At 38.2% G+C, this 27,837-nt stretch overlaps 1 protein-coding gene across 1 annotated transcript; it reads right to left on the bottom strand.

Annotated features, from left to right (window-relative positions):
• Window positions 1-279: 279 nt before the first annotated feature.
• Window positions 280-26,521, bottom strand: RAB1A (RAB1A, member RAS oncogene family). The gene is made up of 6 exons (XM_041757356.1): window positions 26,314-26,521; window positions 11,936-12,008; window positions 7,459-7,554; window positions 3,018-3,113; window positions 1,340-1,471; window positions 280-1,092 (listed from the first exon to the last, which is right to left on the bottom strand). The coding sequence occupies exons 1-6, from the start codon at window positions 26,334-26,336 to the stop codon at window positions 895-897; spliced, it is 618 nt and encodes a 205-aa protein (XP_041613290.1). The 5' UTR covers window positions 26,337-26,521; the 3' UTR covers window positions 280-894.
• Between the last annotated feature and the right edge of the window lie 1,316 nt (window positions 26,522-27,837).

The raw sequence follows: 27,837 nt of genomic DNA on the forward strand, positions 1-27,837 counted from the left end.
GATAACAGACTAGCTAGCATACATTCTAAACTTGTTTTCCATACAATTTAGTCTCCCTGAACCGCTAAGGCTTGGTTAAATCCCTACACAGCACAGAAGCCTCCCTCGGTCATTTACTGGGTATATTATCTGGAAAGCATATTGGATGCTGCTCTAAGATAGGTCTACGAGTGCCCTGGTTGCACACACAAATGGCTGTTTTGAGTATAAATAATGCAAGGCTCTATTTCCCTTTAACCGTAAGAATTAAAACAATACTTATCACCATACAGTTTGATATTACTTCCAATAAGTACAATATTTATTAAACATATCTTCAGTTGTTTTGTTACATAGTGTGCAACAAATTACAATATTCTGCAGCCACAAATTATATGCAGAGTATGAAGAAACTATTAATCAGATAGTGTAATCTTTCCGTTTATAACTCTACAAGGAAGAACTAGCAAATCAGATCTTACATATAACATCTCACTAAACTTTATGCATGGAAAGTGACAGACACTGGTTGTGCTGTTTGATACAAAATGGCTGAACTTCATCTTCAGAAGACTAAACCTGACATCTAAACATGCCAATATAAACATCAAAACAAAATATATTCTAACCAACCACGGGAAACAGTCTGGTATCAGGAAAGCAACAAGGATTACACACATTATTTTATAAACCAGCACACAAAGGTTTAAAACAGTTCTGAAAATGAAGTTAGCTGTCTTGAGTCAAGGGAATAAAAAAAAAGTCAGTATTGACCATTTACAATCTCTGACCTTTGTGGAGACGGTAAGAATCTGTTGTAGTGCAGCTACATACAGTACAATTCAGGCAATTTTGTTTTTTCACTTGGGTTCAGATTGCAAATTCTTTGCTGTGAGAGAAAGACGGAGGCAAATTTTAGCAGCAACCTCCACCTGACTGCTTGACCGGAGTGCTCTGAATTTTCACATTGGACTTCTCTGCACCACCAGCTGTTGCTCCAGGACCCATTCGCTTTTTAATCTCAGCTGCCATCGTCATGAAAGACTGTTCTACATTCGTTGCGTTCTTAGCACTGGTTTCCAAAAATGGAATTCCAAGGGAATCCGCAAATTCCTAAGAGAATAGGAAGGCTTAATTAACACTGACAATTTTTTCCCACCTAGTGCATTTCTATCATCTGAAATGGGGAGTGAGGAAGGACTAAGTTTAAGTGAATCCATAGATACTGCATGGATTGTCACTATCTGCGTGATCCAGTGCACTTATGTAGGCGGCTATGGCTGTCGTGTGACTCCACACCCACACACAATTCAAACTGAACACCTTCAAATTCTGGCTGAAAATCAAACTTGAAACATACCTTTGCTGTTGTGTAGTCTACTACTTTCTTTGTGGTCAGATCGCATTTGTTCCCTACCAACAACTTGTTGACGTTTTCACTGGCATAACGGTCTATTTCCTGCAGCCACTGTTTAACATTATTGAAGGACTCCTAAGAAAACAGACATTTTTAAGAATGATCATAGCTCTGGACACAACGGCTCTAAACAAGCAAGTAAAAGGTCTTTCCTGGCCTAAGAAGAAACTAGTGAGACAACTTGAGCTGTGCTGGGAAGAAAGTGAAGTGACATACTAAAATGACTAGCCGTACCTGCATGAAAAAGAGATTAGAATTTTAATGCTTAAGAAAGAGAACACACCAGTTCATCATTAAACTACAGCTCAGTCAAATCTAGCTGTTTTGGAATATGCAATTTAAATGCACCTATAAAAACCTGGTTTTTGAAATTTGATAAAACGCTGGTTCATATACTAGAGTGCCTACCTACATGTTAATACTAGAGATATCAAAAGATATTAAATAAATGGGTCCAAGGTAAAGAAAGATGTTTTTCTTTTTCACAGACCTATTGAGGGGAGGAAAATTTTGATACTTCATAATATGGTAATGACTTGAGATTTTTAAAATTAACATCATATCTTCTATTGACATCAGTGACCCAATACTTCTAATGGCACTAAAGTCTAGGATTCTAGCTATCTCTTAATTAGCTATGATTTCACGGTAGCAGTGAGATTTAACATCTGCCCCCAAGAAAAATGTTATTTTAATAGTCAAAGTTTACCTTTCATTATTTGATAAGAAAAAAATGACCCTGAAGTTTTCTTATCAAAAGAACATTCATGGCCCCTAGACCACCATCTTCACACTACCTCTATATCCCCTATGTTCTTTCAACAGCTTATCTTTAAAAAGGGGGGAGGGGAAAAATTTTTTTAAAAAGGGGGAGGGAGGGGAACAATGAGCATCTAAAGATTATTTTATTTTTTAAAGATTTTATTTATTTATTCATGAGAGAGACAGAGACACAGGCAGAGGGAGAAGCAGGCCCCACACAGGGAGCCCGATGCAGAACTCGATCCTGGGTCTCCAGGATCAGGCCCTGGGCCAAAGGTGGCACTAAACCGCTGAGCCACCAGGGCTGCCCCAAGATTATTTCTTTTAGAGTGAAAGAGCATGCTCAAACGGGAGGATGGGGCAGAGAGAAAGAAGCAGCAGACTCCCTGCTGAGCATGGAGCCTGATTTGGGGCTTGAGCCTGAGCTGAAACCAAGAGTTAGCCACTCCACAGACTGAGCCACCCAGGTGCCCCCTCATTGTCCTCTTAAAAATCTTCCTCCGGCTCATCCTATTTCGGACCCATATCCTCCACACACAGAGACCTCTAATCTCACTTTAGACAACTCTAAGAGGTCTAGCAAATTCCTGCTAATACTTAACACCAAGAACACAGTACACACTAAACAATCCACAGTTCCCTATGAACTCTTGCTGAAATGATCAAAAGATTTCGTTGATAATAAATATAAGCAGAGTCCCTTGAAAGCAAATGTAAAGCCAATTACTAAATTTTCTATTAAGGGAAAATAATGTAAAATTTTGGTTGGATATTCAAATAATGGAGGGGAGAAAAATACCAGTGTACCTGCTTTAAACTTCCTACTTTGTCACTAACAAAACGTACCCCCAGAACTTACCTGATCTGTCACGTCATACACAACTATGATGCCATGGGCTCCTCTGTAATAACTGGAGGTGATTGTTCGAAATCTTTCTTGGCCTGCTGTGTCCCACTGTTAAAAACAATCAAGAAATCCAAAAAATTCCATTAAGTAAGAGTTGGAGGAAAGGGAAGGAAGAGGGAGAACAGTTTAATTTACATAGTTTTGGAGATTATCAACATTTGACATGGAAACATGACACTCAGTGCTCACACTACTAAACTGCTAATGGTTATTAGCAAATACCTGAAGGCTCAGAAAATGGATCATACTTTTCATATACCCTAGAGCCCTTAGCATTAAGCAAGGCATTCAGTATGAATGCAGAGACAGGCTGACTTATTAGGCCGGCAGCTTTCCTAACACCTCGCTAACACTATACTTCCACTTACTGGCACAGGCACTGAAAGGACCCAAATCTGGTACCTACTAGTCAAGACAGCGCTTCAACCATCTCAGGAAGATACTATGTCAATCCGAGGAAAAACAATTTAAAGAAGATGATTCCTTATACCTTTATAAAACTAATTTTAAGAGCCATTTACCACACTTCAACCATGTAGGCTTAAGCAATGAAAAGAAATGCTTACGTTGTTACACTAAAATTCTGGGTTTAAAAAACACTGTTAAAAACATCAAGAGGCAAACTCAATTGTTAAGGCTTGGTTTTAAGAAGAGCAATTACTCCTACTCGATGACCTCTTCTTAAAATACTTTTGTAATTAGAATAGCTACCTACCCCACTAAAAGCTACTGGTAAAATATAACACCTTGACTGATGGGGAAATAGCACAGTGGTTACTTAATGGTTACCAATAACAAAACAAAACAAAACAAAAAAATGGATTCGATGCCTAAGTGGAGATTAAGACGTAACAGCCTTTTAAAAAATTATTAAAAATTTTATTTTTAAGCAATCTTCACACCCAACATGGGGCTCAAACTCATAACCCTGAGATCAAGAGTCCACTGACCCAGCCAGGCACCCCAACAGCCTTCAAAGGTAAGAACTGTAAGGTTTTGTAATATACCTATGAACTTGACACTGATCTCCACTAACATCTTAAATGGCAGAACTAAAGGTTCAGGAACACTCAGTGAAATTTTTTTTTTTTAAGACCCAGCCCACTTAGGGGTGTTAAAAACAAGTTGCAATCCGGGGGGACATCCAAATACAGACTGGATATTAGAGAATATTATGACATTAGTGTCAATTTTGTTAGATGTGAAAATGGTGGTTACACAGTAAAACAGATGCATTCTAGAGTATTTTTGGAGTAAAGCATAATGTCCATAATTTAGCATGCTCCAGGAAAAAAAAAGAATGAAGCGAATAAGGTAAAATGTTAACAACTGTTAATCTAAAGCAAACAAACAAAAACAAGTCACCACAGCTTGATTACCTTTTCTGTCCAAAGTACTAAGGTTGAGAGCGCAGAAGACTATTTAGATCTACTGTATAAGTGAGGAGCCTCAAAGTCTTTCAGGATATCCGTGAAGAAGCATGAGCTTTGGAGTCAAGGCAACCTGACTTCAAAACATCAAACCTACATTCCTGGTTATTTTACACTAGGGAGAGTCACCTAACACTTTCCTCATCTACAGATCCTAGGTATCACTCACCTTATTGAGCTGCTAACAGGGTTTAAATGAACTAATGTTTGCAAAATGCCTAGCCTGATTATAGAAGCTGCTCTGTAAAATAGGGGTTCCCTTTCCACCCACCAACCCTTTTCACAAAGAGAACGTTAGACAAGAAAAGGAAGAAATTGTTTCTGAACAAATGTTAACATAAATAATCGTAGCTAAGCAGAGACATCCAAAGAGTAAGATGTCTGATGTCTCCTCTCCGCTCTGAAAACTCCTGTGACTTTTCATCCTAACAGTACCTTCCTCTCTAACTGATCACCCTTTGTATCTAATTCTCCTTACCCCTCATAATCACAGGGTAACTGATTTTCCCACGTTTGTCTTTCCCACTAAAATGGAATCTCCTCCTATGGGGCCCTGTTTCCTTCATCTATCTCTACAACTTCATATCTGACTGGATTTTGAGGGATCCCTGGGTGGCGCAGCGGTTCAGCGCCTGCCTTTGGCCCAGGGCGCGATCCTGGAGACCCGGGATCGAATCCCACATCGGGCTCCCAGTGCATGGAGCCTGCTTCTCCCTCTGCCTGTGTCTCTGTCTCTCTCTCTGTATGACTATCATAAATAAATAAAAATTTAAAAAAAAATGAATGGATTTTGAGAAAAGGGCATGAATCCTGAAGTGCAAGGGAGGAGAAAAAAAATTCAAAGTCCAAATCAAAAGAAAATTTGCCACATGTAGTTCACACTGGCTGGACTATCTCATATTTGATTTGAGGAATCACATTTTAATAAAAGGCATTCATACAATGTGCAAGAGTGACTCGAACTGTAACAGGCTCTGGAAACATGCTTCCAGAAAGGAATGACTGACTTCAGGGGTAGAAAGTTGTGGTAAGATCAATCTAAAAGGCAGGTTGCCAATCAAAATTGAATTGTGTTTAGGCAGTGCCAAAAGGCAGAAGAATATGAGAAATTAAAGGAAACTGGCTTCAGCTTAATATAAAGAATTAACAATCAAAAGTTATTTATTAAGAAAAAAAAAAAGGTGTGTGGGGGGGAGGACAACCCTCAGCAGTTTAGCGACGCCTTCAACTCAGGACCTGATCCTGAAGACCTGGGATGGAGTCCCACATCAGGCTTCCACATGGAGCCTGCTTCTCCCTCTGCCTGTGTCTCTGCCGCTCTCTCTGTGCCTCTCATGAATAAATAAAATCTTTTAAAAAATTATTTATAAATGGAACTGCTTTGAAAAATGGTGAACTTCCCAGCAGTGTTCAAAAAAAGGCACCAGCTAGCGAAAGGAAATCCCCATTGAAGATGAAAGGAAGACTGAGTATCTGACCTGTAAGATGCCCTCCAGCCACAGGGAAGTAATAATAAATGGATGTTTCACAAACATACACTCAAATCTTATGAGCTCAATGATCACACATAATCATTTCACATCAATGATTAGACAGCTGAGTACATCTTTTTTTGCAAAAGTATTTGTGATACACCAAGTATACAGCTGGCAATCTACATATAACAGGAAAAATCAATATGGCACATACTCTCACCAGTTCAAAGAAAAAAAGCTATTTTTGATAACTCTATCCTTGCAAGTCCTAATTTATAGTATCAAGTATGTTCACTTGTATTGAAGTCCACAGTTCTTTTGTAATGTACCTTCTTTTTTCTTATCAAAGGCAGATGAGAAAAGGGAGCAACTAAAAAAAAAACCTGTCAAACATCCATTTATTTGGGTATGTCACATGACCAGTAGCATTTATATAATGCCCAAAAGTTTACGATGGGCTTTCACATACATCACTGTGTGCACATACAGAACTACTAAATTTGGTTCTCACAACTACCTTTTAAGTTAGTAAATCAAGTATCATCATGGTCATTTTAGAGATAAGAAATGGAGTCCCAGGAAGAAGGCTGAAGTAAGTTAAACGTATGACTCTTTCGCTAGTAAATACCAAAGTGAAGACAACATATCCAAGTTTTCCGACTCCAAATCCAGAACTCCTAGCAGTCACTGGTTTTCTATGTTACCTCATATGAAGAGTCAACACCAAAAGATACTAAGAAATTAGTGTTTTTAAAGACCACTGGTATGTCCATACTGGTAGTGCCCAAACCCATACAAAGGTGATACAACTGAACTACAATTGCCTATTTTTAATTTGGGGTTGGGGATGGAAGGAACCCATAAGGGGGCTAGGATGGCACAGGGACATAAAATACTGAAGAAAGCTGTAAGTCATTTGGTTCTGCCACTAACTGTGGACAAGTTATTAAATCCCTTGGCATTAATTTTCTGAGCTCTAAAACATGGAAGTTTCCTCTTCAATAAAATTCTTTCTACAGAGTTGGTACATACAATCTAATAAATACAAAAGAACTAAATAAAACTCTTCAACTGTCCACATATGAAAATCCTCTCCTAAGGTTCCTTTTAATGTTTCGCAGTATTCGGCACAGTAAGACACCAGAAAATGCTTAATCTACTTTCACTATTAAGACAAATTTCAACTGAGACCCTTACCCCAACACCTCCCAACCCTGCTGGTAAAAGCACAAGAACTAGGACCAAGTTTGACTTAACAACATGTATTTCTTTGCTTTATGAAAAGCAAATTCAATGAGGAAGGTAATCTTAGAGAAATCATTTTTTTTTTGAGAAATCATTTTAAGTCTAAATCTTATTCTACCATTCTATCATAGGTGCGTGATTCTTACGATCCTTTAAATTTTAGCGTATTAAAAAATAACATACTACATTCTAAATTTACCAAAATAATTTCCAAAAACAAATTCTAGTCTAAAAATGACTTACTATTTGAAGCTTGATTGTTTTCCCATCTAACTCTATAGTTCTTATTTTGAAATCCACACCAATTGTGCTGATGTAGCTTTCTGTATATGTATCATCCTGAAGGGAAAAAAGGTCAACAAATAAAATTAATGTTCAACAGAGGAAATAAGAAAACATGTCAACTTTTATCTACAAAGCTGAAAAAGCTTATAAGCCATAACATGTTGAGAACAGCTACTTTATCCCACTCTAGTACTCAGTTCATGTTCAGATTACAATACATTGTTTAATAGTAGTTTCTTCTTAGGATTTTCTAAAGAACTGTCCTCTAATGTTACCAAACCTCTCTAGGCAAATTCTTTACATACATCATATCAAAAGAGGTCGCATATTTTCATTGATTACAAATGATTTTTCGAATCGCCTAATCAGCAAAACTTCTGCTTCTCTGACCCTCCATCCAATGTATTCACCACAAAGAAATGATCATGTCATTCTCTTCCAGTGTTTTTAGAAGTCAATTTCCTAGCTATGACTTTTAAAAATCAAGATATAATGCATATACCATAAAATTCACTTTTATAAAGTACACAACTCAGTGGTTTTTAGTATATTCCCAAAGTTGTGCAACCATAACCATTATTTAATTGCAAAACATTGTTATCACCCTAAAAGGAAACACTGTTAGTAGCAATCGCTCCCTATTTCCTCATCTCCCCTTTAACTCCAGAAACCGCTACCAATACACTTTATGTCCCTATGGCTTTGTATATTCTGGACATTTCATGTGAATACAATCATGTATGTGGCCTTTTGTGTTTGGCTTTTCATTCAGCATAAAGTTTCCAAGGTTCATCCATGTTACAGCATGTACCAGCACTTCGTTCCTTTTTATGACTGAATAAGTTCATTGTGTGGACAGACAACATTTTGTGATCCATCCGTCAGCTGATGGACATTCGGGTTGTTTCCACTTCTTGGCTACTATGAATAATGCTGCTATGAACATCTGTGCATAAGTTTTTGTGTGAACAATGTTTAAACCCAAACTTTTAAAACTGCACCTGTTTTTCTCAAGTATCTGTTATTCAGAACGGAAACAAAACTTTTAAGTGAAAATGTTTTTCAAAAAGATATGTGAATAGAGAAATGAGGCTATCACCACCTAAACCCACTGAATAATCTTAAAGATGCAAGCACAAAGCAACACCTACCAAGTACTCTGCTAACGAAGATGGGCCTAAATCTATTAAGAGCAGCCTTAACAGGGCTTTGATGATGGAAAGGTTCTATAATCTGTGCTGGTCAATACAGTAACCACTAGCTAGTGAGAATAAGGAACTGAATTTTAAATTTTATTCAAATTTAATTAAATTTAAATAGCCACATGAGGCTAGTAGCTACTATAGGAATATCACAGTTCTGGGGCTTCCAAATACTGTGTAACACAAGAAATAAAGGAATAATTTTAAACTGGCCACAAAGAAACAAAGTGACAAATCTAAAATGTTGGATAATATATATGACAACTGCCTAAGTTCTGTGAAAAGTTAAAAGACACGAAAAATACATAAAATAAAAAGGAACGTTGGAAAAACTCTAAGATTTAAGCAGCAAACAACCAAATGGAATGTACAGACCATGCCTGAATCCTGATTGAAACCAACTATGATACCACACTTCGGCGACAATCAGTGAAATTTATTTTGTAAGCTGACAATTGCACTATTTTATAAGAAAATGACCAGTTTTTTACATTTTTTAAAAAGATTTTAAGTAATCACCTGCAATGTGAGGCACGACTCACAACCCCAAGATCAAGAGTTGCATGCTCCACCAATTAAGCCAGGCAGGCACTCCAAAAATGTCGTTTTTAGAAATGCATAATAAAGTACATAGGAATAAAATGACACATTTGGGGAAGGGAAGGGGAGGGGAGGGGAGGGGAGGGGAGGGGAGGGATCAGTGTGGGCAAGTCTCAGTAATGATGAATGTAATGTATACATGAAATTAAAACAAAAACGATCTCTTAAGAAAACTGTAAAATGTGATGAGAAAGAGTCCCAGGTGGCCAGAAGTAGCTATGCACATGCAGAATCACTGGGTAAAAGGATATTTTTAAAGCACTGAATGCAATGTGACAAAATGCTGGGTCACCATTACTAGGCATTCATTTTTTTCAAATCTTCTTTTTAATTGAATGTCTGGTAAGTATCAGGTACTACAGAAAGTGGATGGAGAATGAGTGCATTCACTTAGCACTCCCACAACAGGCATTTTGTTGTAAGTACTTATTATAAATGCTTTGTCAGAATTCTTCTAGGTCCCTAATGTGCCTTACTTGCATGCCACTGTGCCACTGCACATGCTCTTCCTTCTGCCCAAGCTTTCAACATCTCTTTCTGCGTACCTCCTAATCCCCAGCTCCTGGGTCACAATTTTTATTCATTCTTCAATGCTTAGCTCAGGTGCTACCGACTGTCCAAATGTTCTTGAACTCCTTGGCTAACAGAGATTCTTTCCTCTGTGCTCCTGCAGCTTATACATTTCTTTATTATACCTCTGCAACTCATCTCTATTCTAGGGGCCCGGAATCAGTATTTCTTAAATGCTTCCTGGGCAATTCTACTGTGCAGGTACGCAGTACTGAACACCTGAGACTTAGATCAAAAAGCATCCCAGAGAGGATTTTCTCAGACACAGACACCTCAGGCTGTAACTATGTTCATCAAGAGATGCCAGATTCTTCCAACATAACCTAGCACTGCTGATTTAATATTAGGGATGATTCCTGATTTTACTATTTACCAATTTAATAAAAATTAAGTACTACCTAATTTTAAAGTCCGTGATTTCAAATAAAACTGAAATTTTCATATTTATTGTCAATTTGTACTTTTTTTTGTGAACTGCCTGCTTGTGTAGTGTTTGCCCATACTTCCATTAGGACAAACATCCTTTTCTTATATATTGAGACTATCATCCCTTCCTCATAATATGTATTTTTGCTAGTATCGTGTTTCCTAACATTTTCATGGATGTGACATTAATTTTAATGCAATCAAATTTAAAAACCCTTTCTTTCCTGATATGTTTCCATGTTAGAAAATATTTTCATACATGATTAAAGAGCCACCTATGGGGGGGAATAAAAAGAGCCACCTATGTTTTATTCTAGTAGTTCCTTGGTTTCACTGTTACATATAATGAAATTATATATTTTTTAAATGATATTAATATAGTCACTCATCAGAAAAGTCACAGTATCTGGCATCCTATCAAACTCATAGTGATGAATTTTAAGTTTTCTAAACTTCTAATTTTCCCTTGAAAGCTTGAGTTTCATTACAGCAAATGCTATCAGATATTTTCCTTCAAAGATAGTCTCAGTTGATTTGAGGAAATGTCTGTGCAATACCACCAAATTCTACATTACCAGTTTGTCCATTCTTTCAAGTAAAACAAAAGAAACAAAAAAAAAAAAAAAAAGGAAAAAAAACAGCTATTTCAGCTCACAACTCAAACACCTATACAAGTGCTTTAATCTTCCTCAAGACAACTAACATACTTCAGTCTGCAGTACAATGTACTCCTCATTTTTTTCCCACACGCAACATTGAAAAAAAAAAAAAACTCAAGGATCAAGATTTTTAAAAATGAATCATTTTTACTGTTCTCATTGGACACTCTTAAGTGAAAATCCACCTCCCCACCACCCACCCCACGAATACAGGTAAATATTATGACTATGAATACAGTTCAGCACTTAGCACTGCCTTATTGTGGTGATGAGGCACCAGCAATTTTACCCACCACAGCATTTGCATCATCAGAGCAAATGTCAACACAGTGAAAAAGGCAAATGTCTTTTGTCTTAGTACTAAGTAAGTACTTACTTAGTAAATACTAATGGCTTAGTATTATTAGGATAAAAGTTTTAATCTCATGGACCCTCTGAGAAAGTCTTGATGATCCCCAAGGGTCTTTGGTCCATACTCTGAGAACCAATGACCTAGACAGTGAGAAGGAAAACATGCTAAATTTGAAGGCAGTTGATAAAGACTATGAAGGAGACTGTGGATTCTATTCAGTAGGTTCAAAGTTATATACCTATTCGTAAAGTGCAGCATATAGAACACTATGCCATTGTCAAAAAAAAGTTAGTACCAGGCCCTTTTTCTTTAATTCTACTAAAATTTTAGTTGAAAATTCATTTTTTCATCAAGTCACTTGAACACAGGCCAACTATTTGAACTCTACCAAGAGTATTAGACATTCTAAGTTTAATAATCATGCTTTGCTGAATTTCTTTTAAAAGCAAAAGCATTTCTTCTACTTTAAGAGTCTACGATATCACGGGGAATATATGCTTGGAGGCTTTTAAATATATCAATTCTGGAAGAACTACTTTAATCTGAATAAAACTGTTTAATCCTTTGTCTACCTAGAAAACACACACGGCATTAATATCTTTAAAGGCATTTCAATTTCAACTTACTGCAAACCTAAGAAGGAGGCAAGACTTTCCAACCCCAGAGTCGCCAATCAGAAGTAACTTGAATAAATAATCACTGCAAAAAGAAAAAGAAGATTATATTAATAAAAAGCATACTGCACTGTAAGTTCTACAACAAAAATATAGCCAAGAATAATAGCTCATCCGAGGACTTCTGAAAGGCCCATAAATGGCTTCAGAAGCCAAAACTGCAACCAACAGCAGAAACCCTTTTTATGAATCACTGGACATGACAGAATTATGTAAAGTTAAGATATAAGCAATGCCACCCATGGTCTCTTGAGATCAACGAACTTCTACTTCCAAGGAAGGAATGAAAGAACATGTAAGTAATGTGTACTCCTGGAGAGCCCAAGAGACTTATGCTAGATAAATCCAACTCCTCTGCACTATTAGAATACAGGGAGTTAACTTTCCACTGTTCTTGCCAATGAAACATAAATCTTTCTTTCAAATTCCAAGACCAGATCAGTATTTCATAGCAATACTCCAATGAAGGGGCTTTTACAACCCTTTCCTAGCATCTAAGTGGAATTCTCCCCATTAAAAAAAAAAAGGATCATTTAACTTCTGAAAACCTGTATCAAAATATTTTAGACTAGAGATGTGGTAAGATCAAATGCTGTTTATGTCAACACACAACAGGAATGCTTCCTAAGTGTGTTACAAATTATATTATGGTTAAATGAAATTAGTAATCAATTTTCCAAAAATCAACTTTTCCAATTACCATATTCTTCATTTAATTGATGAGAGTTTCTGATAATTTAAGGTTCACAGCTACTATAAATAATATGAACAGTTGAGCAGTCTTCTCTGCAAAGAGATAATTATTGCTAAAGACTACTTTTGTTCTCTTCCAAACCATCAGCTTTACTACATGACCAGAGAAACGGAAGAGAATGGCAAACAAAATCAAAATTGAATACACATACCTGGAGAGTGCAATTAATAGCATGTTATTTGCATTGGGGCATTTAAAATTACCTACAACTAAAAAAATGATAACAAAATCACCTACTACTGTAGTAGCTTATCTCTAAATTATTAATTTCCAAATGTTCAAGAGAATTCAGAGATTTGAGACTGCTTAAAAACATTTCTCTATAATTTATGAAACAGAACACAGTAAAAATATTGACAAAAATATGCAAATCTAAAAATAGAGCACACAGGTGAGAATTCTGGTATAGAGAAAGAATAATTTAACAACCGGTAAGACTTTACACCTATTTTTCCTTCATTCCCCAAGAATTTGGATTTTCAGTCTACAATATAATTTGACTTGAGTGAAAAAACTGTATTATTCTAGTTCAGGAATCTATAGAGTTACAACTGTTAGTAATCACTCTTCCACTTTAGATTTTCTAGCAAACCCTATTCACTGTTCTCAAATCAGAACTTCCTCTAGTTTTTTTCATGTCTAAATATTTAGACACTGAATATTTTCTCCTTGTAAGTAGTCTAGAGTTTATTTTTCCCTACTCTTATGTCTGACATACCTTGTCTATAAACCGAATTATTATTCTGTGTATCCAAAATCTAGCATTGTACTTTTACATAGCACATGCTAACACATTAAAGAACATTTTAATTTTGCATTTTTTTAAAAGATTTATTTATTCATGAGAGACACAGAGAAAGAGGGACAGGTAGAGACACGGCAGAGGGAGAAGCAGGCTCCGTGCAGGGAGCTCGATGTGGGACTCGATCCCAGGTCACGCCCTGGGCCAAAGGCAGGCACTAAACCGCTGAGCCACCCAGGGATCCCTAATTTTGCATTTTTAATCAGGTCTCTTTCATTGTAAAACACTACTAAAGATGATCTACAGCCAACCTTGATTAACATTTTGGGCAAAAAAACTAGGGGGAAAAAATGGATGGGGCCGTGGCATGTCAAAAGGACACAGGAGCCAACCTGAAAGAAAGTTCTCTCGCTGGCCAAAGCAGAATAACTTGAGCCACAAAATAAGCAACCATGAATATGGGATTATAAGCCAAAGAATAAAATAAAATCCATGAGTTCATACTGGTTATCAATTATTAAATTAAAAAGTGGGATAAGAGACTAATCTTCCTTACTTACAAGAGTCCAAATAGTATGTGTTGAAGGAATTCAGAGGTAGAAACTCATCAATAGATCACCACAGTAATAACTGCTACAGGCAAAATCCACTGGTGAATGCTAAAATTTGTGAATGAAACTTCAAGGAGAAACAAGATATTTACATGGCCTCAAAGTATGTCCCACCCCCAAATATTACTGTGGCAGCTTTAACATATACCCACAGATTCTTTGAATACTCCTCCCTCTAGAGGATGAACTTAATTCCATTTTTGCTGAGTGTGGGCTCTTAATAACTGCTAAGAGTATGGAAAGGGAAATACAGTAACTTTACAAAGTAGAAACTTGACAGACACCACCTTAACTGATTAAGGTGAGTAACACCAGGAAAAGATCATGTTGATATCATGTACCCTCTGAGATGACTTGATGAGTAGAGTGCTTCACCTTTACAGTATCTTCCCCCAAAGTCCATAACCCCAGTCCAATTATGAGAAAACTCATACAAATCCAAACTGAAGGACATTTTGAGAAAATACGTAATAGTACTCTTTGGAAAGTGACAAGATCATGAAAAACAGGACACTCAGAAACTCACAGACTGAAGGAAGCTAACACACAGAACAACTAAATATGACATGGTATCCTGGACTAGATTCTGCAACAGAAAACAAACAGTAACAGAAAAACTCAAGAAATTGGTAATAAAAGTCTATAGTTAATAACACACCAATGTTAATTTCTTAAATGTACCTTGGTATGAAAAATGTTAATATTAGAGGAAGCTAGGTAAAGGGTATATAGGAATTCTCTGTACTATTTTTACAACTCTTCTAGAAATCTAAATTTATTTCAAAATAAAAAGTTTAAAAAAAAAACACTAAGTATGAAGACGTTAGTGAAATGGGTACAAAACCACAATCTTTTTGAAAAGAGTTTTTAAACCTAAGAGAGACATCATGTTTGTGTTTTCTCAAGTTAAATCAACATAAATAAAAACTTAATACCTGCTTTTGAGGCACGAGTATTTTTATTTTTTATTTATTTTTTTAAAAGATTTTATTTACTTATTCATGAGAGAGAGAGAGAGAGAGAGAGGCAGAGACACAGGCAGAGGAAGAAGCAGGCTCCATGCAGGGAGCCCGACATGGGACTCGATCCCGGGACCCCAGGATCATGCCCTGGGCTGAAGGCAGCGCTAAACCACGGAGCCACCTGGGCTGCCCACAAGTATTTTTATTATCAGAGAAAATTATTTTGAGATGCTTGAACTTAATAGCAACGCAAGCAGATATTATTTTAATTTAAAAAAGAGAAAATTCAGTGAGAAAGCAAAGAAAGGTAAAACTGACACAGATTAAGGCTAGACAGGTAGATTCAGGGAAATTAACAGCCTTTAACAACTGGATGGTGGGGCATCAAAGATAATAGCAAGTGAAAAATGTTTTGCTATCAGTTTTTCCTATAAGTCGATTCGTGGTCTATTTTGGCATTATTGGAGATTCTTTATGTCCAATATTTAAGATCTGAACATAATCTTGATACCTCTACCATCTTTGCGTGCAAGCACTAACAGAAAGTTTCCTGTACCTTTAAAAAAAAAGACTATTGTGAGAGTATGAAACATTGCACTTTTAAAAAGTCACGAAAATAAGCTTTGGTTCAAAATTCTACTTAGGTAAAATGGTTTCCTTCTCATGGAGTTACCAAACTACGTACAAAAAATATGTAGTAAGGGATGAATCTGCTTATGTCGGAATCTAAAATGCTACTGGGAATTCTAAACCCTCTAAAAGGACTGTTTATGTGAAACATTCTCATTGTGAAAAGATTATATTTTGTTTAGTATAACCCATTTCACATTGTTTTAAATTTTCACAAACATAAAAAATGTGGGGGAAAATGGACACGTCTAAATTTTAGGATTACAATTGATATTTTCTTTTTTATACTTTTTTTGCAGTCTGCAGCAAGTCCATGATACTCTTATAGCCAAAAAACAACAAAAAAAATGCTGACAAGAGGAATAAGTTTTAATCAGAGGGCTTGTTCAAAGACTTAATATCTTTGCAAGTTTGCCCAGAGTAACTGACATAAAACAAATGATTTCTAAGTAGGTAGAGCAGGGAAAGTAAATCTGTTTTTTCATCTGGAACAAATTCACTTGCATGATAGGAATCATGTTGCCATTTTATAAATGTCATAACTTGAAAATAGCCTAAAACTAAGCTTACATATAAAATTTAAAACAAAATTATGACTGATATTATGACGTAGTGGCCAAACATATTTTAATTCACTATTACACTATATACACTATTATACTTTGGGGTATGGAATGATTAATTAAAACTTGGGCTACAGTTTAATTGTGTCTGAACCTACATGGTCCTCTTCACTCATCTTAAGTATGCTCCACAGAAAACAATTCAAAATTGACCATCAGGCTGGAGAAGCAGTAACAACTTTTAGTTCTTGCACATATTTGTACGTTGATTTTTAGAAAGCACATATTACTTTGAGGATTAAACTAAATAAAAAAACAAAATAAACCTTCAGCTATGGACAAAAGCAGTCTGTTAGTCAAAATAAACAAAGAACCAATTATCAAGAATCTGAGAGTACAAGAGTTGTTCCTCCAAATTTAAGGAAATAGCTCAGCAATTTTTTAAAAACTGTCCCCATAATCTACTCCTAATACTACACATTTTTCTTTCATAATTAGAGACAATTAGTTTTCCAGATTCCATTTTAGCTCCATTTAGAACAGTGTTCCAAAAATTCAAAGCTGGAATTATGAAAATGAAGTTTGGTAGTGCTAAAGGAAGTGCCAAGTCATACATGAGGACAAGAAAGTAGATAGATGGGTCTTACAACCTATAAAACAAGTATTTGCTGAAAATTATTCCAAGGAGGAGGTGTATCATCCACTGCCTCTTTTACCTTTCAAAGCCTGCATGGGTTTTACAGCTGGAAAGACCTGTATTTGAATCCAGGCTCCATCGCATACCAGCCGTCAGGTCTTGAGGCAAGGGACTCCCTCACCACAAGCCTCAATTTCCTCATTTGTGGGAGATTCTATTAGCACCCTCTACCACCCAATTAGGCTTCTCGTCAGAATTAGAAATAATGCCTCTAAAACCTGTAGCACAGTATCTGGCACATTACAGGGCCACACAACAATAAGTGGCTATTATTATTCCTCCTCCCTCTCCAAATTGCAAGGTAACTTTATGGAAACCTTCAAGAGCTGTGACATTACTTTGAAGCTATTTATCCAAAGCTTCTATTCAGATGATAGGTGACAAAATGTCACAGGAGTTTACCAGTAGAATCTCAGGCAAAAGTTTAAAAATTACACAACTAACAGTTATAAGTACTATGATCACACTAGTCACAACTCAGAAAGTCTAGTAACACTTAAAATAGTAACATGGTCTGCAGCAAATGTGCCCTCTCCAGCAAAAGAAAAGCAATTCTCTGCTTCTTTAGCTTTACTCACAAAAAGACATCCATGACTTCTAAGACTCCAAATATTCAACAATAGTCATGAGGATAGAAAAACCAAGAATGGATGCAATAATTAACTTCAAGCCTAAAGCAGCTTTAAATATCAACCCAACACAAGATGTGGAGAAAATCGAAGACCATAATATGCACCTCATAACATGTACTTCATAAAACCTTAACATTTCTAAAAAGACCTAATCATGAATTTTAAAACAAACTGACCACAAAAATGTTAGTCGCCTAATTAACTGGCTCAAAATTTAAATTCCCAGAGTTAACCACACATAGTAAATTAGAAACAGCATACTAGAACTGTGAAATCACAGGCCCTTGAGTTAAAATTCCAATTCTGCTACTTACTCTGAATGCCCTTAGGCAAGCCATTTAAACTCTTCTCTTCCTCCGTTTCCCCATTTGTATAACGGGACACTGTTTCTTCAGAGGATTGAGGAAATAATGTACATACATAAAATTTCTGCTGGTGGTGACAACTCAAATTGTTAGTTGTTGACCACATCCCATGACTAGCACACCAAGGGTTCTGGAGAGTCCTCCTCAGTGCTCTGTCACTCTCCAGCTAAGCCAAACATAAGTAAAACTTTCTGTTAATGACAGAAATCACACCTCTTTTCTCTAAATCTTTTGTGCTATTTAGCCATCCTATTCTTTATTTTTTTCATCCTATTCTTTAAAAGTACCTATCACAAGGCGTAATTTGTGCTAATACTGCGATATTGATTATATTTGTTTGAGGATGAGTAAGCACGTGGGAGCAGAGTCCATGTTTCATAATCAAAACAACAAAAACAAAAAACCTCCCAACCCCTAGCATACTCTTTCTTGGTGACAGAGAAAAGGCTGGATGTTTTCTTTACCGAGCTTTTTTCTAAGGTTAAATTAACTCTGTAAGTGTGTGTGTGCGTGCACATGCATGTGTATACACACACATACATGTATGCATTTACAGGAAGATTTTTAAAAATCTGTACTGAAAGGATTGTTAAGGTAAAAAACAGACATAATTGTGTGATTATGTGCAAAAAAAAAGCTTTAGAATTGAAACTACTTGCCATTTACATATATTCCAACCTTCTTTATTAGAATATACATGTCAAATAACATCTTCATAGTACTTACTGTACAGTTTACTGTTGAGACTCAGAAGTGAGGTGGTACTAACCATATTTTATGGATAAAGAAACAGGCTCAAAATGCATAAATAGGATGCAGATGTAAGTGGCAGTCTGAACTTAAACCCAGGGTTTAGAACTCCAAATGCTATTTTTTTTTATCATATGACATCCTTCAATGACATACTTTATATACTCAGATGATAAAAATATCAGTAAGTTAACCTAGAGGAATGAATCAAATCATCTATGAACTAGCACACAGGACCTGACCAAATATAAAGAAAAGTGTGATTCACTGCCTAAATTAATTCAGAACATCTGTGTTAGTAGGGAATAAGTTGAGCTTAGCTCAAAAAGCATGGTAAATTTTAGAGCTCAGACTTCATTAGCTTTAGAAAGTGATTAACTCAACTGCTCTTTATGAAAACAAGTATTAGCTACCAATCTACAAATAAAGCACTAAATAATTATCCACAGTGTGCACAAAGTTGCTTCAAATGTCCTTTTGTAAACCTAGCTATTCAACTTATAAGTTTCATCAAATGCTTAAGACTATAATAAACTTGGCTAGGCATTTATCCTATCTACATCCACATGGATTCTTTTTTTTTTTTAAGATTTTATTTATTTATTCATGAGAGACACAGAGAATGAGAGACAGACAGATTCTGAGGTAGTAAAGATACTAGAGATAACCTATTGTTCTTAACGCAAATGCTAATGTTCTGTGAACTTATTAGTATGCCTCATTTCAAAGCTCTTAGAAACAATCATATATTAGTAACTTAATGAGAAACAGAAAGGTAGCATTTAAAAAAAAGAGAACAGAACAGGTCATCAAAATAAAATATGCCCAAAGAAATCTCACATTTTAAAACTAATTAGTAGTTCAGGAACAGATTTTAAATTAAACTGTCAGGGGATCCCTGAGTGGCTCAGCGGTTTCGCGCCTGCTTTTGGTCCCGGGATCGAGTCCCACGTCGGGCTCCCAGCAAGGAGCCTGCTTCTCCCTCCTCCTGTGTCTCTGCCTCTCTCTCTCTCTCTCTCTCTCTCTCTCTGTCTGTCATGAATAAATAAATAAATAAATCTTTTTTTTAAAATAATTAATTAATTAATTAATTAAACTGTCATATTCAGGGCAGCCTGGGTGGCCCAGCGGTTTAGCGCCATCGTCAGCCCAGGGCCTGATCCTGGAGACCCGGGATTGAGACCCACATCGGGCTCCCTGCATGGAGCCTGCTTCTCCCTCTGCCTGTGTCTCTGCCTCTCCCTCTCTCTCTCTCTCTCTGTCTCTCATAAATAAATAAATAAAATCTTAAATAAAAATAAACTGTCATATTCAGGTCTTCATGTTTTCAAAGAGTAGTAGTAAACATTCTTTTCTGTTTTCAATCTCCTAAATCATTCTTAAACTTAAGGTTCTTTAACTTAAGGTCCATTAACAGGCCCAGAAAATATTAACAGCATACACTTTTATGCAAAATGTTATGAGCATGTATGCACAGGGGGAGCAGGTCCACAGAGTTCATCAAATGCTCCTAGGGGTACATGATCATAATGGGTTAAGAATAATTTCCCTATATACCCAAAGAATACAAGACACTAGTTCAAAGGGATACATGCACCCCTATATTTATAGCAGCATTATTTACAAAAACTAAGGCCCGAAAGCAGCCTAAGTGTCATCGACTGACGAATGGCCAAAAAAGATGTAAAATATATATATTTATATATAATGTAATATTGTTCAGCCATTAAAATAAAAAAAAACCTTTGGCATTTGCAACAACATGGATGGAGCTAAAGAGTTAATGCTAAGCAAACTAAGTCAATCAGAGAAAAATACCGTATGATTTCATTATATGTGAGATGTAAGAAACAAAGGGAAAAAACAAAAGAGACAAATCAAGAAACAAGTTCTTAATTACAGAAAACTAATGGTTATCAGAGAGGAGGGGAGTGGGGGGATGGATGAAACAGGTGACTGGTATTAAGGAGTAAATTTTTGTGATGAGCACGTGGTGATGTATGGAAGTGTTGGATTACCATATTGTAGACCTGAAACTAATTACACTGTTAACTAACTGGAGTTAAAATAAAAACTTAAAAAAAAAAAAAGAGTAACTGCCCTCAATCAGGTTGTTGGGAAAGATCTATAGGCAGAGTGGAAAAAACAAAGAATAATTCCATTTAAGTACTACTGTTATTCATAAGAAATACATTCAGACAAGTTGAATCCATTGCTGTTCCTGGAAAATCTCAATTACATAATTTATTCAATTTCACTTGTAAAGCTCACTAGTTTGAAGCACAGACTACATAAAATGCCCTGTGTAAAGATCTTATGCCAAGTGGCTAGCACACAGAGTAAGGACTCATTAAATAGTAGCTACTATTAAAAAACGGTGTTTCCAAAGAATGGTCCCCTTTGTGAGCAAAGGCACTTCCATGTGACAGGACCTGTCAGAATTAGGAATACACACACAGAAGAGTAAACTATCACAATCTTGGATTTAATAAAACAGAGTGTTCTGACCAACTGACCCAACTAGTCACAAAACTAGCAAGAAAAACTTCATTTCCTAGTTCTCCTTTGTACCCCATTTCTTTAATTACTAAAGTCAGTCAACATACCACCACTTGTTCCCTTGCTCCTCAAGACTATTTTTTTTTTTCAAATATCACCCCACCATTACCCTCTTATATTCTGAAACATTCACAGAGCAGTTCCAAAGAAAAGCCAAGACCTGGGTGTTCTTCCCTAAATTCTATTCTAGACATCAAAGAAGCAATAGCAGCTCCACCTTCTACAGGAAAACAGTGGAATAGTCTGACTACTCCCCTCTCCCTGTAAGATTAAAAAAAAAAAAAAAAAAAAGGCAGGCATTTTTTACTAAAAAACTAGAGTTTTTCTTACTAAAACTCTAAAATTGAATTTACAGTGGTAAGCTGCTAAGCTATATATCTAAAATACCTCATGCACTGGCATCCTAAACTCATTTTGGTTTATTTTCATCTTAAAAACCCAAGTATTTTTTAGCAAATCTTAAAAAAAAATCTCAAAAACTTTAAAAAGTATTTTACTTGACCTTAAATTTCATGTTAAAGAAAAAGTAGATAATATTAGCAAAAAAAGAATCTATTCTTAATTATCAAAAACAAAACTATCACAACTGCAAATAGTAAAACTATCATAAATTTATAGTCAGAAGTTGCAAGAAAACACACACAAAAGACTGCGAACAGGATATGAACATAACAGAATGTTAGTACAAAAAAAAAAAAGAATGCTAGTACCAAAATTACTAAGATTGCTTCCAGAATAAAAAAAAAAAAAAACTGAAATATCCAAGAAATAAAATTACTTATAAAGCAAAATTCTCCTTAAAAGTCAGAGAGTTGTCAAGAGAACATTTGATTCTGAATTCTGAAGCTCTTCCATCTTCAACATTATTTTTTAAACTTTAAAAATTTTATTTGGAATATGTAAGAAACAGTCAACAATTCTCATTTTACCTTAATCATGAAAAAAATTTTGTAATGCAAAATTTCCGTTATCTTCCAATGATCTTGTAAAATCGTCTATTCACACAAAACTCTTAAGATTCATTCTGTGGAGATCGTATACAGCTCCTAGAAACTTAAACTACCTAAAGAATTACATATGCTGCTTCTCTACAGACATTAAGAAATCATATTGTGAATGGTGAGAATACTGATTATTATTTTTGTTAAACTTTTCTGAATTTTTCAAACTACTACAAACTCCACCAAAAAGTCATCAAAACAACAAAAAGGCAACTTACTTTTAATTGATTTACGCTTCTTTTCTAATGAAAAAAGTTGTAAATAAAAATTATATGAAAGCCAATTAGGACATACTCATTAATGAAATTATACTGACAGATAACAAAACTGATTAAGTTGCTTTTACATTCAAACTCTTATGTTAAAAGACAGATTAATTCGAAACAATGGTGGCAAAAAAAAAAGTCAAATGTTCCTGGAGTCTGCTATGACAGAAGAGCAAAGTTTAAGAGACTGATTAAATCTTGAGCTATGATCTTAAACATCACTCCAGAGCCATATTAAAAAATAAAAACAAGGCACTTACTATAAAATTTTTCTGCATTAAAGAACTACAGTTGATCCAAGCAGACTACTATAGTCCCTCCTATTGTAAACTGGTATATTCATGTAGGTACACATACTTTATTAACACATTCCTTATAGATGAAGTAGCCAAAATGATTTTCTTGACACTAAAAAATCCACTAAAAGCTAATGGATTAGAAAAAATGTTTCTGGTATGAGAATAATGTTAAGCATTTCTTAGCCAGTGTGCTGAAATAATCACTGCCTGCTTCAATACCTAGCTCATAAAATCAAAATCTGTCTTCAGATCTCCAGAAAAAAAGTTCTGATCTTTTCCATCTACCTTTCCACTATTCAGATCCACTTCCAGTTGCTTTTTCTTTTTGTTTGTACTTGAAATTCAAGCAAGTCATTACCCTTAATTTCTGCCATAAAGGTTTCATCCAGGGTTGTCATTTCTCCTGTATTAGCCACATAACACAGAAAGTAATCAAAGGGACAGCTTAAAATTTAATCTTTGACTGATATATTTCTTATTCTCCTCACTCCCAAACCAAGCTTACAATTTGAAGATCATAAAGTAAAAGCATTCAATAAAAAAGCTACCAAGAGGTAACCCTATGTGGACCAATAAATCTAAAATCCTGTTCCTTCTTAGAGAACCAAACCTCTTCTTTTGTCAAGAACCCACTTTCATTTCCAAAGTCAGCAGCACCCATGAAGCAGATTTTAAATGTTTCTAAAAGGAATAAACTAGTAGATTATAAACCAAAACCAAGGAACATTTAGACTGCACTTTAAAACACTACCTAGTACACTACTCTTTCCCATCAGCATATAATGTGTATGCTATATAATACACATGTATTATAATGTATAATATGCCTAACACATATGTAGCTATAAATGCTAGGTATTAAGACAACATCATGGAATCATGAAAGGCACTCACCCACTAAAAGTTTTAATTTAAGAAAAAATACAAGGTTTTAAAGTTTATAACAAGGTATTAAAAGTAAATGGACTTGTATTCAGTAATAAAACTAAGAATTTCTTTCCTTCTTTCTTCTATTTTCCACTAATTACTTTTTGATGGTAACAAACTTAATTAAAGACAAAAACAAAAAAAAAAACCTGCTGAAGTCACATTATTAAAAATCTGCCTGCTGGTTGCCCTTGTGACCTCCTCTAATAAAATACCCATCACCTCCTCTCACTAGTGCTCTTCCAAAGGTTTTTCCAAACTCCTATGTTACTAGTCTAGAATAGAAATACAGTAGACCTGATACTGGCATATAGTCGGTGGCAAAAAAGTATAATTTCTGGGTTTGATTCTGTTAACGTCATTAATTTAATGGATGTTTGGCACGGTATTTACTAAAGAATTACTATCACTGCCATTTATTAACCATTCTTCCTTCTTCCCCCTTGAAAAATCCTCCTCACTCCCTAGTGCTTCTCTAAATCTGTTAATAATTCCCTTAGGATTCTCTTTTCTATAAAATTTTCCTGAAACCAACTAGCCAACCACAATCCTTCACCCTCCTTTGAAATCTTGTTTCTCCTATCCATCCTGTACATTTGGAACAAACTAGATCTACTGGTATTTGACATATATAACGGTTTTCTATACTCCATTATAAACTCCTTGAGGGTAAGGATTGTATTCCTAAATCCCAGCACTATTACGATGCCATACATGTAATGACATAACACCACCTAGAGTCCTCTTATGTTTTCTTTTACATGCACTTAAATCTCACAACTACCCCGATACGAATAATGACTCCTATTATCCTATTTTACAAAAGGGGAAACAAATTCAGAGGCTTATGTGTCATGGTTCTGTCCAACTAATCGTAAAGATCTACTTATGCTACTTGACATACTCAGCAAATATAAGAAACTCCCTGAACGGAGGAGGTTTACAAGTCTCTGTAAAGTGGTAGATCCATGTACTTTATTGTTGCCAGGAAAACCACCAGATTAGGTACCTCAAGTTCCATTCTCCCTAACTATGCAAAACCAACTTTGTCCTCGGAGCCCTTGATAAAGAAACTAAAAACTGCCGCCGTGGCCAAATGTGGCACCATGAGAACACCACCCTCAACTTCTGTAAGAACATAAAATTTTAGTGAAATACCACGGCTTCTGTTTAGTGCAAAAGGGGACATTTCTGCTTCAAACCACTGTTATTACAAAACTTGGAAGTCAGAATGCATTTTGCAAGAGCCATGTGACACACACATGACAGTCAGCTAAACTGATGGGTGGACCTTTATTTAGGGGAAATGTTTAGCAGTAACTGACCAAAGCTGCAAATACATTCACAGCTTTTAAAATACCAATTTTTCCTTTAAAAAAAAAAAAAATTCCCCCCCCCCCAAAGCCTTCTGACGCTGAAGGGGAATACCAATTAAATGTCTGCCAATTATTCATTAATTTATATAGGTAAACCCAAGGAGGAATTTAAAGGGCCATGAAGGAGAGCCCAACGAAGTCTTCCCAAGGAAGGTGAACACCAGTTCCCAGGAAAGGTACCAGGTGTGTCACATATGCTGCGGGGACTTCTTGAGTGAGCAAGAAAAAGAAATGCATTAACTTTTCATGACACGTCATGGAACCTCACTCCCTATCTTCGAGTATTCAAGCAGGTAATCCAAAACCTACGGATTACATAGAGAGCCCCTTCGTTCTCTCTTTCAATTTGACAGCAGTCTTCCTTTAATCTGATAGTATCAGAGGAAAAAAAGAAAAAAACGTTCCTACGTCTTAGTTCTTTATTCTTTTCCTCGACCTTACACAAGACCAAATGACTTCAGTGCCCTCTAAAAAAAGAAAAAAAAAAAAAAAAGAAATCTCACAAATGCTTAGGTTTTTAGGGAGGCAATGGGCCCCGTCGTGACTTCTTGGAAAAAAAAAACAAAAACAAAAACAAAAAAAACTCCAGGAAATAACCTAAACCCCCCTCCACTAAAAATTTAAAATCTCTTCTCCCCATCTACTCATTTCCCCCCCTCCATCCCACGCAGCCCTGAAAAGCATCCGTGTTACCTGCAACCTGGCCAGGGGGGGTGAAAGGACGGAGCCAACGAGCTCAAGATCTGCAAGTGGGACTGGCTTCCCACCGCCACGGTTCTGACAGCTCGGCGGGCGCGGGCGCGGGCGCCGGCCCTGACAGGGCCCTCTAGGGCAGCCCTCCCACCCTAAAAACAAGTCTTCCTTCCAAAGTCACTGCCTCGGCGTGAAGCTACCCCTTCCCACCGCCCCACCCCCCCGCCGAAGACTGTTCCTCCGCCCTGGCCCGGCATTCAAGGCCTCCAACCTGCCCGGGCGCCCCCCCCGTCGGCCCCCCCGGCCCCCCTGACGCCCCCCCCCCGGGCCGATCCCTCTTCCGTCAGACAATGGGCCCCGGCTCCCGGCATCTCCCGCCCCACCACCGTCCGCCCGCCCTGGCCGAGGCCCCCACCTCTGCCTCAGCCCTCCTCGCCTCCCCCGCTTAGGCTTTTCCGGGCTGGCCCCACGGCCCCAGCCGACCGGTGCCCTCCTGCACTCACTATTCGGGATTCATGCTGGACATGTCACTGCAGCCGCCGCCGCCGCCACCGCCGCCCTTGCTGCCGCAGCCGCCGCCCCGACTCTCGACGCCACGGGTAATCGAGGGACAGGAACGAGAACGGGCTGTTCCGGGAGAGCAAACGTCTTCCCCTGCTCCGTCCCCTTAGAACACAATCAGCAGCCGCCGCCACTCAGCGATCGCTTCCACCCAAAATGGCCGCCGGCGAACCAGGAAATAGGAAAGCCTTAGACCGAGGGGTCTTTACACGGCCCGGAGGGCGGCCGCACCGCGCGGCACGCCGGGAAAGAGAGTTCCAACGCGGCGGCGGGCGCCGAAGGCCTACGGGGCGGCGCGGCCGCCGCGACTCAGCTTCCCGCCAAGCCCCGCGCCTCCGGCGCAGGCGCACTCGAGCGCTTGTCGCCCGCCCCATGCCCCACTCGCTCACCTCCCCCGCCCCCCGTCTTGCCCCTCCCTGCTCCCCGCCCCGCTGACTCGCTGGCTTAGGACTTCGCTCGGACTCCCCCTAGCGGATTGGCTAAGCCCGAGCGGCCCCGGTGATGTCATCAGTGAGACGTGGCAGCTGGGCGCGTCGGCGCCCCAAGGGGGGAGGGGGAGGGGAGGGGGAGGGGAGGGACGGAGGGCGGCGCCGGCCGCCGACTGAGGGTGGGGCGGGGGCTGCGGGGGGCTGCGGGGGAGGGGGTGCAGCGGTGGTGGCGGGGCGCTCGAGGGCGGGGGCGCGGGGGGCACGCGGGCTGCAGATCGCGCCGGGCCGGTGCTTTGCTGAGAGCTCGAGCTCCCAGCTGGTGCCAGGACGCAGGGGGAATGGAGGGGCCCCCACTGGGAATCTCGGGGGTCCTCCCCAGCCGGCCGGCCCCGCTGGGTCAGGCCCCCGTGCAGGGCCACCGGCCCCGCGCTGGCCGCACACGTTGCCGCCTCCTTTGTTGCGTTGCCTCCGCGCTCCCGGTGCAGCCCGGCCCCGACCACCGGCCCGGAGACGACGGGAGCCGCGGCCTCCTCCCCGCCGACGCAGCCGGGTTGATCTCCCCGAACCCGCGCTGCGTCCCGAGCCCACCGCCGTGTTGCAGGGGCTGCGCCTCTCCGTGGCCGCGGTGCAGCCCAGAGCCGGCCCGAAATTCAGGGTCTTCCCGCCCTGGTCCCGGGCTTCAAGCCGAACTGTAAGTTTAGCTACTCAACGCGGAGCCGTTCTGCAAGATTGCAGAATGATAAGCGAGGGGCAGGTGCAACTAACGCATCGCTGCACGGTGCCTAGAGACTCCGGGACGGCGTTCACCACCTTTCTGAGGCCCGGCTGGTAGTCGTAACTCTTCTTTTAATCAGCTCCGGAATTTAAACCTCCAGTAAACTTTAACACATTATCTTGGGTTGTCTAACTGCAGAGGGCATAGTGTAATAGGTTGTCCAAAGTTTATCTTCCAACTTGCGCTAAGAACCAAGAAAATTGCCTCCTCTGCGAGCGGTTGCAAAAGCACTTTTAAATTCTCATGACACCAAAATATAGAAG

Source organism: Vulpes lagopus, chromosome 5, assembly GCF_018345385.1.
Source record: "Vulpes lagopus strain Blue_001 chromosome 5, ASM1834538v1, whole genome shotgun sequence".
Taxonomy (NCBI): domain Eukaryota; kingdom Metazoa; phylum Chordata; class Mammalia; order Carnivora; family Canidae; genus Vulpes; species Vulpes lagopus.

What these genes read in the sequence shown, in the direction of transcription:
- RAB1A (XM_041757356.1), bottom strand. Translation starts at nt 26,336, where the DNA reads ATGTCCAGCATGAATCCCGAATA. An exon ending in GCCTCCTTCTTAGGTTTGCA is followed by an intron (nt 7,555 to 11,935) that starts GTAAGTTGAAAT and finishes TTTTCCCTTCAG; the next exon opens with GATGATACATATACAGAAAG. An exon ending in TAGACTACACAACAGCAAAG is followed by an intron (nt 1,093 to 1,339) that starts GTATGTTTCAAG and finishes CTATTCTCTTAG; the next exon opens with GAATTTGCGGATTCCCTTGG.